This window comes from Apis florea, unplaced genomic scaffold (assembly GCF_048593485.1).
Source record: "Apis florea isolate Af1SG1 unplaced genomic scaffold, ASM4859348v1 contig_3367_pilon, whole genome shotgun sequence".
NCBI classification, from domain to species: Eukaryota; Metazoa; Arthropoda; class Insecta; order Hymenoptera; family Apidae; genus Apis; species Apis florea.
This window is the reverse complement of record NW_028256746.1, coordinates 1,648,048-1,660,979: the sequence shown is the minus strand read 5'-3', so window position 1 is coordinate 1,660,979 and position 12,932 is coordinate 1,648,048. Positions and strand designations below refer to the sequence as shown.

Here is a 12,932-nt window from a genome sequence, read left to right as displayed (position 1 = left end):
TTCAACAGTAATCTCACAAAGCGAGTGTTCCGATATATAACTTGTCGTCACGGCGGTTACACGCTTTATTTTCAAACCTTATTGCAACGAACAAAGGAAATATTAATCCGCGTGAATATATCGCGTCGTCTCCTATTCTTTATCAGTTTAATGAATAGGAAATTCAAAAATTTCATTTTTCTTTTTCGAAATAGTGCTAATTCCACGTAATTATTAACACGAAAAGATTCGGTTACAAATTTGCTTTTGTTTCTTTTGCAGTGACGAAATTCGGTCCCGCTAAAGTGACGCCGGTCGAGGAGACTCAGCCTAAAGAAGAAACGACGACGGAATCGACGAAAACGTGAGCATTTTCATTAACTTGAAAACTTTTTTTCATTCACAGGATGAAAATAGAAGTGTATCTTGACGATTGGAAAAATTTCCCGTTTTTCAACACGCTTGCTTCTATTTCTATATCGAAATAATTCACAGGAAATATTCCAAGATTCGAAATTTGACGAGGATAAAAATAGACAACAGTGCTTTAGCGATTAAAAACGTTTTCCAACGATTTCTCGTTTCTAAACGATCATTGGTTCGAGATAATTCTAAGATTCGAAATTTGAATATTACAACAATAAAAATAATCAGCAATAAAAAAGTTCTTGATTGTTTCTATTTTTATCCAAATAATTCCCTTTCGCAAGAATTCAAAACTCGAATATTACGGGGATAAAAATAGGCAACCAAGTGTCTTAACGATTTCTATCTCTATCGAAATAATTCCTTTTCCCAACAATTCTAAGACTCTTGAACGTTACAAGGATAAAAATAGCAATTCAAAAAGTTTTCTCGTTTACGTAAACGAGAATAATTGCTTCTATTTCTATCGAAATAATTCCCAAGAATTCTAACACTCGACACCTGAACGTAACAAGGATAAAAATAGGCAACCTTAGTACCTTGGCAATTTGAAAAGTTTTCCAACGATTTCTCCTTTCTAAACGACAATCGCTTCCATTTCCATCGAAATAATTCGCAAGATTCCAAATTTACTTAGGGATAAAAAGTCAGCCAACGATATCTTAGCGATTCAAAAAGTTTTCCACCGATTCCTCTCCTCTTTCTAAACAACGATTGCTTCCATCTCTATCGAAATAATTCCGAGATTCGAAACTTGGAACGTTACGAGGATAAAAACCGATCGCCTCCTGTTTCTATCGATACGATTCACACGGATTCTCCAACTTTTGCAGCAAGTCGAAAACCGGGGACGATTGCAGGGTGTGCCGGAAGTCGTTCGCCCCCGAAGAAGCCTCGAGAATCTGCTGCGAGTGTCAACACAAAGTTTGCGAGGACTGTGCTTGCTACTCGACGACAACGAATTCCGACGATCCGGTGAGCGCCTCATCCCCCCCCTCTCTCTCTCTCTCTCATTACCGTCCACCATTCGTATAATTTTTTCGATTAATTTTTCGAATAACGCATTGCAAAGAATTTTCCTGGAATTTTCGTGTATGAAAACGAAACTGGGTCGCATCTTGTCTATTTGATATTTAGCCGCAGATTCGAGGGCTGGAATCTCTTTATCTGTGTGCCATGCTTCTCCCTGCGATTCAAAGAGATGGATCTTTTGAGAGAGAGAGAGAAAGAAAGAGAGGAAGAGGGACAAAAGCGGAGGAAAACGTTTATTATGGAAAAAATAGTTGGTGTAATTTGTTCATCGAGGAAAATAGGGATAGGAGAGGGATTCGCTCGTGACTTTTACGACGTTTAATTCTTTCGCCAACTGTCAACCACGTTCATTGCCGCGCATTTGTTTAATTAGGGAAACGAGGGAAATTTTCTTTTCACAGGGAAGAATCTTTTTATTTTTCAAACGTGTGTGCATCCTCCTTTGTTGTTTCAAAGAAGAATGATAATAAAAAAATATCCTTTCGTCGGATTCCTCGCGAAGTTTAAACTCGAGGAAGGAATTGCCTGAAAAATAATAACGTATTTTGACAAAGTATTCGAAATTGATAATTTTGGAATCGATCCCCACTGCATCGAACAATAGTCACGCCATTTTTAATGATTATTCTCTCGGGGTCCTCGTTCTCTCGTCTCGGGGAAAAAAAAAAAATGTTAAAAAGCGAGCTAATAGCCTAATGGATGCGCGATGCAATTTATTCTAATCTCCCCCCATCTACTCTACTCCCATTCCCTTCCCCATTTTAATATTCCTCCTATACCGTTCTCATTATTCCCATTGCGAATCTCTTTTTACCCTTTCTCATTCAATATTCCGTATTTGTTTCCATTTAATTTCATTTTTTCCCCCATTCTTGCCTCCTCATTTTCCGTACCATACATATATATATATTTAACCATCTTCGAGTCGATAAAAATATCTCGCTTCAAATACAAACAACTTTCCACTTTTCCCTTTTAATTCGTAAAACTGTTCCACGCACATCTCGAGCAACCGAAACCCTCGACGATCGAACAATCGTCGTTTAATCCTCCTGTAATCGAATCGAGGATCCATTATTTCCAGTCGTCTTGGAGGTGCAGCGTGTGCCGGCGGAAGCTCGCGTCCCGGGACCAACCGATCGTGACCCAGGAATCGACCGATTCCTTGCTCGAGGTTCCGGTGCTTGAAGCTCTTCAAAGGAGGCACAGCGACGCGAGACTCGGCTGCCAGAGCGGAAGCCAAATCGGTGGCCTCGGCTCCGGATTGGCGCCACCCAGAAGCCCCGAGCTCAGAAGACACTCGGACGTGTCGCCGGCCAGTTTGAAGGAGCTCGAAAAGGTAAGGAGCGTGTGTCGTCGGCCCAGAATCGCGCTTCGCAAAAGCCACGGTTTCGTACCGCATCGTATTCATTTCGATTCACGCTTGTGCGAGGTATTTGACTACGGTGAAAAAGGTAATCTTAAGTGTAAAATGATTTTATACATTTCTTAACACGTTCGTCGCCCAGCGTGATTTCGTTGAATTCCTGACGGGGTTGGGAATATTTATATATTAATTGGGATATATTTGTATATATTATTAGTTCTTAGTCTTCATTACCTAATTCCATAATAATTCTGTAACTTCTTCACTTCGTTCATTTCCAAATTCAATTTTAAGTATTTTGATGAATATAAGCCTCTAATTGGCAACTTCAACCCAGTTTTATTATCTGTGATAATAACACCCCCTTATGTTACTATATAATTTTAGATTTAAAATTGCGATATAAAAATGCAGAGTGATTCGTTAACCAATCATACTTGTTCCTCTTTTCTGTTTCTATATATTTTTAAATTTTAAATTCTGTGATTCCAAAGTATATTTTATGTATTTATATTACACTGCTTGTTTCGTTAAATTTCTTTTAAAATTCCGCTTTAACTCTTTGCATTCGCCATATAATCGTTATCCTATCCTATTTTATTGTTATACATATGTTTACATTAATAAATATATGTATTTACATTGGTAAACATATGTGTAATATAATATATATATAAATATAATATAACATTCTAAAGGGCTCTTCTTACTTGATTGATAATTTTTGTTAAATACAAATATAAATGGTTAAAATCTTATTATTTTTGAAGAAGAAAGCGTCACCAATATATGGGCGAGGAACGTGTTAAATAAAGAGATAAAGATCTAAGGAGGATCTGTTATTAGAAATTAATACTGCGCTCTTGTTAATCGGAGATAACGGCGACTGAGACTCGAGCGCAAAGGGTCAAATGTTCGAGTCGGAAGATAGAGGAAATGGCGCGATCGAAGTCACTTTTCGCCTCGTCCCGATACCTCGATCGGTTGCCGAGATATAAAGAGTCGAAGCGTTTCTATTAGCGCTTCCACAGTGCGGAGTTTATGAATGGCGACGGCACGATTCATTGGTCTATATTTTCCTTCAGTGGAAGTGCGTGCTATTTTTAGGAGTCGCGTCTGTCATTTGTCTGCAACTTGGGATAGGTTAGAGAAGTGAAAGTGAGAAGAAGTTCGAGTAAACGATTAAAAATAATTATCTTTTTCTTTACGCGACGATATCTCGGGAACCGCAACTCGTATCGAGATAACTCGAAGAGGACTTTAAAGGGGAAGGTTCCACGCTTCTAACGATCCATTGTTCGTTGACCGCAAGTTGTTATTTTCGAAGTTATAACGATTCAAAGTTTTTTTAATTTTAATACCGTGTAACCGAGCGTTTAGAGCGAGTTGTTAAAAATTAGTCGGTTCTTTTCAAGACGATATCTCGGAAACCGAAAGTTGTATCGAGATAATTCGAGAAACGTCTCGGAGAGCAGGGTTTCGCGCTTCCAACCATCTTTTATTCGTTGACAGCAACTCGCTATTTTCGAAGTTGTAACGATTCAAAGTTTTTCTAATTTTAATAGAAATTTGCTTACTCGACCTTTAAACGATCCGTAGTCAAACACCTTGTATACATTATTATACGCTATCCATCGTGAATTCGAGGCTTTAAGAAGTTCGTTTTCACTTTTTATCTACGCACAAAAACAGGAAATTCGATTCAGCTCTTATTCGAAGAAAGAATCCTCGCGATCGACAGCGTATTAATCTTATTACAATATCTTGAATAATATATCACGACGAGAAGAAAACGTTAATCCTTCGACAAGTGATTGCAAGCGATCGTTTGCGGTCGAGAACTGTATCAAATTGCTCGTAACTGTGCTTCGATCGCTTGGCCGTATGCCAACCGAGCACGATTGGCCTCCAGCAATTTTATTTAGTCGGAATGTCAACTATGGGCTATTTGTCTTGCGGTATTATGCTCCGTGCATGCTCGTTCGTACGCTTCTCGCAAAATTACTTGCTTAATCCTTGTTCCTTTTCTCGATCGCAAAACAACGAACACGTTTCTCGATAATAATCACTCCGTTTCTTCGATCCAAATTGATGGATTGAAATAATTTAAAGCGGCTTGCCGAGAAGAGGTTAACGTTTCGTTTCGAATTTGAATATCGTTATAAATCAAACGTTTCGAATAAATTTCACGTTCGAGATTCGCGTTTTTCCCGAGACTCGTCTGTTCGACATTTCATATATAAAATAATCGATTTAATTTAACACGAATAATTTTCCATAATTCCCTTTACAAGAGTTCTCTCGGCTTGATGGCCAATTTAACTATTAACGATCTTTCTTAACAAACATTAACCAAGTTTCGAGACGAGTTTAAATCACGAGCAAAAAGTTGGGCAAGCCTTTGGACAAAGGCATGATAAAAATCGTCGTCACGTTTTATATTAGATTATATAAAACGACTCGTTAAGCAACCGTGTAATAAATTAAAAGTTCGGGTTGGTTAGTTTCCCTTCCGGTAACTACAGATACACACCAGTTGGAATTTAACTGGGAATCGGAGGACAAGTCGATACTCGTTACAAGGAAAGCCAACTTCGCAACAGTTGCTTTGAACAGTAATCCTTTGAGAGATTTCATACATCCCCCCCGCCGTTGTATATCTTGAAAACTTTCCTTGTTTAATTAATTATAATTCTTGTTTGCTAATAAATTATAAATAATTACATCGCTTGTTTTACTCGAAAAGTAAGTTTACCCTTCTTTAATTAATTGCGATTCTTCTAAGCGTTCGATCGAATAAAATTTTACAGTTAATAATCGAGCGTTTTCAACAATCACGAAAATTCTCTACTCGAAAGTTTACGTTTCAATCCCCTTCGCATTTTCTTCACTAAAATTCGATCCTTTGTTGTATCCGTTTCGTCAATGCCTCCTACGATTTCTTTCTTCTCGATACTTTTCTCAAAGAATCCATCAAAAAAAAAAAAAAAGGAAAGAAGAAACGATTAAAGAAAAAGAAAAAACAATTAAAACGGTAATGATCGGCTCGAGGGCTCGAAGAAAAGAGGAAAAATTCTTCGCGACCTTGCCATTATTTCCAGCTCGCCTTTTCCAAGGTCTGGTCCTTAAAAAAAAAAAAGAAACTTTCAACTTAGAACCAATTATATCTTCGAACGGATACAAGTAGACGACAGGAACACGTTTCTGAAGCGACGTATCTCTTCGATCATTCGAAATACACGTTACGTGGATCGATCTTCCTCGCGTGTCGTTGGAGAAAAATTTGACGAGGGAGGGAGGGAGGAGAGAGGAGAGAGAGAGAGAGAGAGAGAAAAAAGAAAAGTTTCGGTTCGAAACGAAGTTGAAGTTGGCATTTGCGTCACTGGAGCAGAGGAGGGGTTTTTCGCAGAAGTTTATAGCGACCCACGTAACACGTTAAACACCGATGATGACGCAAGCCGCGCCGAAACGATGAAAGAGTTGCGCACAAGGGTTGATAATATTTGTAACTGGATTTTAGGTAAATCGTAGGAACTGTGCTCGCAGGGAGAATTGTATTTTATACGAGGAATTATCGTTATTATTATTATTAGTCAAGCGAGTTTGACAATTATTACGAATGGACTTTTTTTCAATAAGCACGATTTTGAATTTAAGCAGATCGATTACAAATTAATTACGTATCCATTACGATATATCTGGGTTTAGATGTTGAACATTTCACAGGATTCTCGTGTCCTCCTCCTCCTCCTCGTGAAATCTTGATAATGTTACAGTATTAAAGTGTGGATAATTTCGAATGATCCAATTCTGTCATTATTACGCACGGTGTAGACGTAATTACACCCTTCCTTTTTTCCCTTTGGCACCGTTTTTTTACATTTTAAAATTATTTATTTACTCGAAATTTCGTATGAAATTTATTTTTACAAATCGAGGATATTTATTTGCGTTTTTTTTTTTTCAACGAATTAAAAATATTACTGGTAACTGATAAAACACACGGTAATGCAACGTGTTTTTTCGCGCTTCTCTGATAATTTGTCGATCCAATTAAGCGTGGCGAACATATTTTGTTCAAAGAATAACAATACGTTTTCGATGGCTTGCGTATAAATTGGACTTGCAATCCATATAAGTTTTAACGAAATAACGAAATAATAAATCGTTTTAATCTTCTTTTTTTCTTTTCGTTGATGTCGGCTCGACGTTATTACAACTTTCTTGGCCTCCTCCAGAGTCTCATTCATTGACGCTTTGTACATTTTAACCGATTTATCCTTTCTTTCTTAGTCAGTTAGTACTTTTTAATCTTTAATCAGAGTCTTACTTGTTAATGTAACTATATTAAAATTACACAAATCATTACACGAGCTGATCGAGCATTATTAATAATTCAATAACAAAACACTAAGCTCTCTTAAAATTTTACATTTCAAGCCACTTTCAAAAAAAAAAATTTCCATCTTAGCATAAATATATTAGTTGCAACTCAAAATGAAAAGATAGCTTGACTCTTTTTTTTCTTTTTTTGGAACAAACGTTTGATATTAAAATTTACGAACGAAATAATTCGAAAACAATTGAACGCGACAAGAGAGAGGATCGCACCGATCGATGTACAATCGATTAGTGATCTTAACGATGATCGGATAACCAAGGTTTAAGAAATCGAGGCAATGAGGGACCGCGGCGATTGGAAGATTCGATTGGAAAAGAATTTTATTGGAAATCGTTTTTTTTTCGCAGCAAGCCCAGGGAGAAGAATCTCATTTCATTGGAAACGAGTGCGGAAACGAAAGAAAGTGGGATGAAATTGAAATCAGGCCAGGCGGGGAGCCGAGTTACGGAAAATCCGGAAATCGGTCGAAAAAAAAGGGAGGGAGGTCGCGAAATCAGAGAATCGTAGCCTCTTTAAACTCTTTTTTCCCGGTACACACAGACGGAAATTAGCGGTTGCGATCAACAAAGGGGCCGAATTCGAGATGTGCGCAACGAGACAATTGAAACGGAATGGATTTTTCTTTTCTCTCTCTCTCTCTTCCAATCATCTTTCTCGAATTTACTCGTTGAAATAAATTTCTTCCATTGCTTTAAAAAAAATTCAATCTCATTATGACGAGATCGCTCTCGAAATTTTAAAGAGGGTATCGTTAAAGGATTATTTTTCACGTGTGTTTATCTGTGAATAAAGCGAAATTAAGTCGCTCTTTTTTTTTCCCTTTCCTTCTCCTCTCCCTATTTAGATATTCTCGTCCCGTATTCAGAGCGAGATTTTAGATTTCCATGATTTTAGACGTGGAAAGTTCGAAGCCAATCTCCTCGATATATCATCGAAAGATTGAATTTAGCCGTGCGACGAAGCCGACTTCCTAGTATATATCCAGTTTAATTTCGCCAAATACAATATTGATTCTACAAGTTTCTGTTCTGCTCACTTCACGTGTTCGCACTCGTACTTACGAAATCTTCCTGGAATCGTCCTTTTTCACCCCGTTAACGAAAATGCAAAACATTTGAATACCTTAGGTTTACCTACCACGCCAACAGGAACATTCTCTCTGTGGTATAATATTCGTAACGCGACGGTGATATTCCCGCGCGTGTAATTAATCACAGTTAAATTACGGTCAATCCTTCCGCGACACGATTAATCCACGCTGGAATCAGTACGAATCGAATGTCAACAAAAATAGATCTCCTCTCGAGAACGCGGCTCGATAATATCGTAAAAGCACGATGACAAATTGCAAATTATCAAACGTTGACGAAGATTGGCATTTTCTTCGATTCGTTATCGTCAATAACTGTTTCAAGTAGCAAAACTATCAAAATCGCGTTTTCAGAGGACCGTATAAAGGTCTTTTCCTTTGCAAAAACTTTCAACTGAACAAGCAACATATCTCGAAGAAAGTTGATCGTTGATATCTATTTATCTACATATTCGTTCATTGTCTTTGGGATCTGCAGATGTTCCAACATTTCTGAGACACCCAGTGTATATACATTAACCTAAAAATTGAGCTTCGAGGCCTTTCTTTGCTCGGTCGACCCAACAGCTCTAAGATTCGAGACTTAAAACAATTTCACGCGCGAATTAAAACTTTTATAATTTAATACTTTACGTATCAATTTTGCTTCGTAATTCTCACACGCCAAGAGGTATTCATTATCCCTGAAGGGATCAAATATGGATAAATATCGTCGAACAAATATCGTTCGATTTAACTTCGATCCACCGACTTTTTTTCGAGTGAATTTTTAATAATCGAATTAGAAACGCCACGTAAAGAACGCAGAGGATCGTTTAGCTATCGATCGTAGCAGCTAACGATGCAACCACGAATTTATCTCTAAAATCGGCGATCGAGCGGGATCTGAAAATCAGATTTCCACGGAAATGGTGCGTTGGGGTCGAGAACGGTCGCCAATTAATCGGAGAGGAAGATAAACAATAATTCCTTGGACAAATGGGATCGGTGGTGTAGCGGCGGTGATAAATAACCAACGATCCCCTTCGATTTCGCGCCGACATCCGCCGTGGAAAACGACGGATTTCCCGTATTTTCCCTCCTTTCCAATCTCGCGACGTCGCGTAATTTTCTCTCTAATTGACAACGAGTCACAAATTTCGAAGAGTATTTCGAAATAGAAAGGCGAACGCGTTGCTTATGATCTTCGATTGATGCGCAAATCGAGGTATTAAATCGATTTCGAGTAAATGGACAGTTGATTTTAGATTGGATTCGTATCCGCGATTTTGATTGGAAAATTAATATTTTTGATGGCGATCATCGAATATTTGAGAAATTTTATAATGAAATTATGGCAGATCGCGTGCATTAATTTCTGCAGAATTTATATTCGAATTTATCGTTACGACAGATGCGATTATGAATATTTTTGTACACGAATTATCGTTTATATGTAAATATTGGACGATACGAAAAATTTTGTGAAGGAAGTATAAGTGTTGTAAATTGAAATTTTAATTACTCTCCTTACCCTCCTAGAAAAGTTGAGAGAGAGAGAGAGATAGATTAAGAATACTTGTGAATTATTAAACGTTAATACGACAAGACTAGAACTAATCTTGCAAAGTAATCCGGGCTAGAAAGTTCACTTATCGCTTAACTTGTACTACTCCAAGTAAAAATTCCATTGTTTTGTTAAGTTTCAGCTTGCGAAATATAAAGTGGATTAACGAAAGTTTTTTTTCTTCTTCTTTTTTTATAATACTTTAAACAAAGCTCGTTCTAACGAGAGACTTTTATTAATTTATAAGCGTGACTTTATTCTCAAATAACGAATTTTTTTTTTTTTTTTTTACATCATCATCCAGAATGAAAATCTCTCGGTGATTAACACTGATCAAATGCGATTCTGTTGTAAACGGAACAACAATATTCGATCGTTTTCGTTTCGTTAATAATATTTTATACGATATGTTTTGCTGTTAAAACGTGTGTTATTTAATTTATCATATCGTACGAGTTTGAAGCGTGGCAATTTTTTACATCGTATATTGACTAAACGTCTGAAATATCCTTAACATTCGTATATATTCGACGAAAAATAGAAACTTTTCATACGAATTAATTTTTTTTTTTTTTGATGGAACAATAAAATTGTAAGCGAAATGTAAAAATAGTGTAGCCTTTTTTTGAATTGAAAATTTTTTTACGAGATTGCACATTTTTAAAAATGTGCCATTGATCCGTACATTTTTTTTCCTACGATAACTTTTACGCGCAACAGGAGTGAATTAAAAAAATTTTATTTGACAGAGAATAACTTATTTCCGCGTGATCATCGCGTTTTCTCCTACTTTTATACAGCAACGATACATCAACGATACATCTACGATTTATTTATTTACACCGAAAATAGATTGTTTGAAATGTTTGTCGTAAGTTTGTTAAGAGAAGTGGAATTTTATTATTTTTTTTCCCCCAAATTTACGAATCAGTAATAGAAATTTAATAAAATCTAAAAAGGATTTTAAATTATCACGATGTATCGAAGATTCGTATGATAAAAAAAATTTCCTTCCGTTTTACTTATTTTATTAATCCATCTCGCGTCTTCGAAAACCGCATTTTCAAAGAAAAGAATATCTTAATAAAATGGAACAATGGAAAACGGTCCGGTGGTTAACGAGGCTCGTAACGAAGAGGAAATCAATAATTTTTCCGATAACTTTTATTTTGTTGCTTACGCGTACTTACACTCTCGCTACAAGTATATTAATTAAACGATGTTTGTCGATTGCGCAACATTATCACAAACGACTCGACGAGAAGCCGCTTAATTAATATCCTTAAAACCTTGCGCAAATAGAATTTAATTTTCACCATTCACCATCAAATCATCCGTCATTTCCTCGCCAATTATCGGACGAAACTCTGAAAAACGTGTGTCTCGAAGACGGAAAAAGGAAGAGAGAGAAAAAGAACAAGAAAGGATAGAAAAGAGATGTAAGAAAACGATAGAAAGGAGAGGAAGAATAGAGTTGATCGTTGCTACCTCATCGTTCGATATTTTCCAGACGTTTCCCTGCGTCATAAATCATAAAGCTTCTCAGTATCGATGTACGGATACGATGTATAGCCGACGTGAGCATTGTCACGCCAGCAGTCGCATAAACTCGTTCACGCAATGGTGTCATCCCCTGTGAGACTCTAATCTGTGTGTCGTAATGTTATAGTTTCGAAAGGTTGCAGGGGAACGCCGCGAGGAGCTGAGATGGGAGCTGGATCGAAGCATCAGGTCCAGGGCGACCTCGCCGGATCGTCACCAGGTCGATAAGGGAAGGGCCACCAGCCCCCAGAGAGTTTCCGTCGTCCCGTCCTCCGTCGCCGGTGAGCAACCTTTATATCACTCGGATTATTTCTCTTTTTCAACTCCGATTTTTAGATTTTTAGAAAACCATCTCTTTTCGATACGATCATTTCGAAAACTAATCGTTTCGAAGAAAACGATCTTTCTTAATATCCTTGACGATTTTCCTTTTTTCAACGAATAGCAATACAACGAAACGTAAAGATATGGAGACGAAAATCTACAATCTGACCAATTCCAAGATTGAAACGCACGTGAAAACAATTTTTTAAACTTTGGATTTCTTTCAATCTTTATATCTTTCGCGAGAATAAAACTAATCGTTTCGAAGAGAACGATCTTAATATCCTTGACGATTTTTCTTTTTTCAACGAATAGCAATACAACGAAACGTAAAGATATGGAGACAAAAATCTACAATCTGACCAATTCCAAGATTGAAACGCACGTGAAAACAATTTTTTAAACTTTGGATTTCTTTCAATCTTTATATCTTTCGCAAGAATAAAACTAATCGTTTCGAAGAAAACGATCTTTCTTAATATCCTTGACGATTTTTCTTTTTTCAACGAATAGCAATACAACGAAACGTAAAGATATGGAGACAAAAATCTACAATCTGACCAGTTTCGAGATTGAACGCACGTGAAAACGATTTTTTAAACTTTGGATTTCTTTCAATCTTTATATCTTTCGCGAGAATAAAACTAATCGTTTCGAAGAGAACGATCTTAATATCCTTGACGATTTTTCTTTTTTCAACGAATAGCAATACAACGAAACGTAAAGATATGGACACAAAAATCTACAATCTGACCAATTCCGAGATTGAAACGCACGTGAAAACGATTGTTTTGATTGTTGTGATTAGGAGAGGGGGCGGATGTGCCGTTGGACGGGGACGAGGAGGACGAGCGTCGAAGGCACGTGAGGCGGAGCGGGACGGTTCGAAAGTCTCGTATGACCAGGCAAAGGTCGTACGACGACGAGATGAAGAACGTGGCGGCTATGTCCGGCGGAGGTGGAGCGCAGCACGCGCATCCGGAGCCGGGGCTGGGGCTTCCGGTGCAGCTGCCTAGGCGGGCATCAGCCTACGACGTGTACGCGACGCCTGGCGCGGGCGGCCTCAACGCCATGGCCATCGCGGCTGCCCAGCAAAGAGCATCGATCTCCGCCCAAGGTACACCTCCGCCACGATACGTATCTCATCCTCTTAATTCGCCTATGTACGTACGCGAGATAAAGTCGGTCACGGACGCTTCCTTTCCGTGCCAGACGGATAGATACG

General features: G+C 37.8%; 1 protein-coding gene across 2 annotated transcripts in view; it reads left to right on the top strand.

Annotated features, from left to right (window-relative positions):
- The window catches only part of Fife (regulating synaptic membrane exocytosis protein fife), a 128,648-nt gene that overhangs the window by 59,226 nt on the left and 56,490 nt on the right, over positions 1–12,932 (top strand). For both annotated transcript variants that reach the window (XM_086911695.1, XM_086911694.1), the window contains 5 exons: positions 262–343; positions 1,239–1,380; positions 2,522–2,776; positions 11,511–11,664; positions 12,516–12,824. In XM_086911695.1, the coding sequence (XP_086767821.1) occupies positions 262–343; positions 1,239–1,380; positions 2,522–2,776; positions 11,511–11,664; positions 12,516–12,824 (942 nt within the window). The remainder of the gene's footprint in view (positions 1–261; positions 344–1,238; positions 1,381–2,521; positions 2,777–11,510; positions 11,665–12,515; positions 12,825–12,932) is intronic.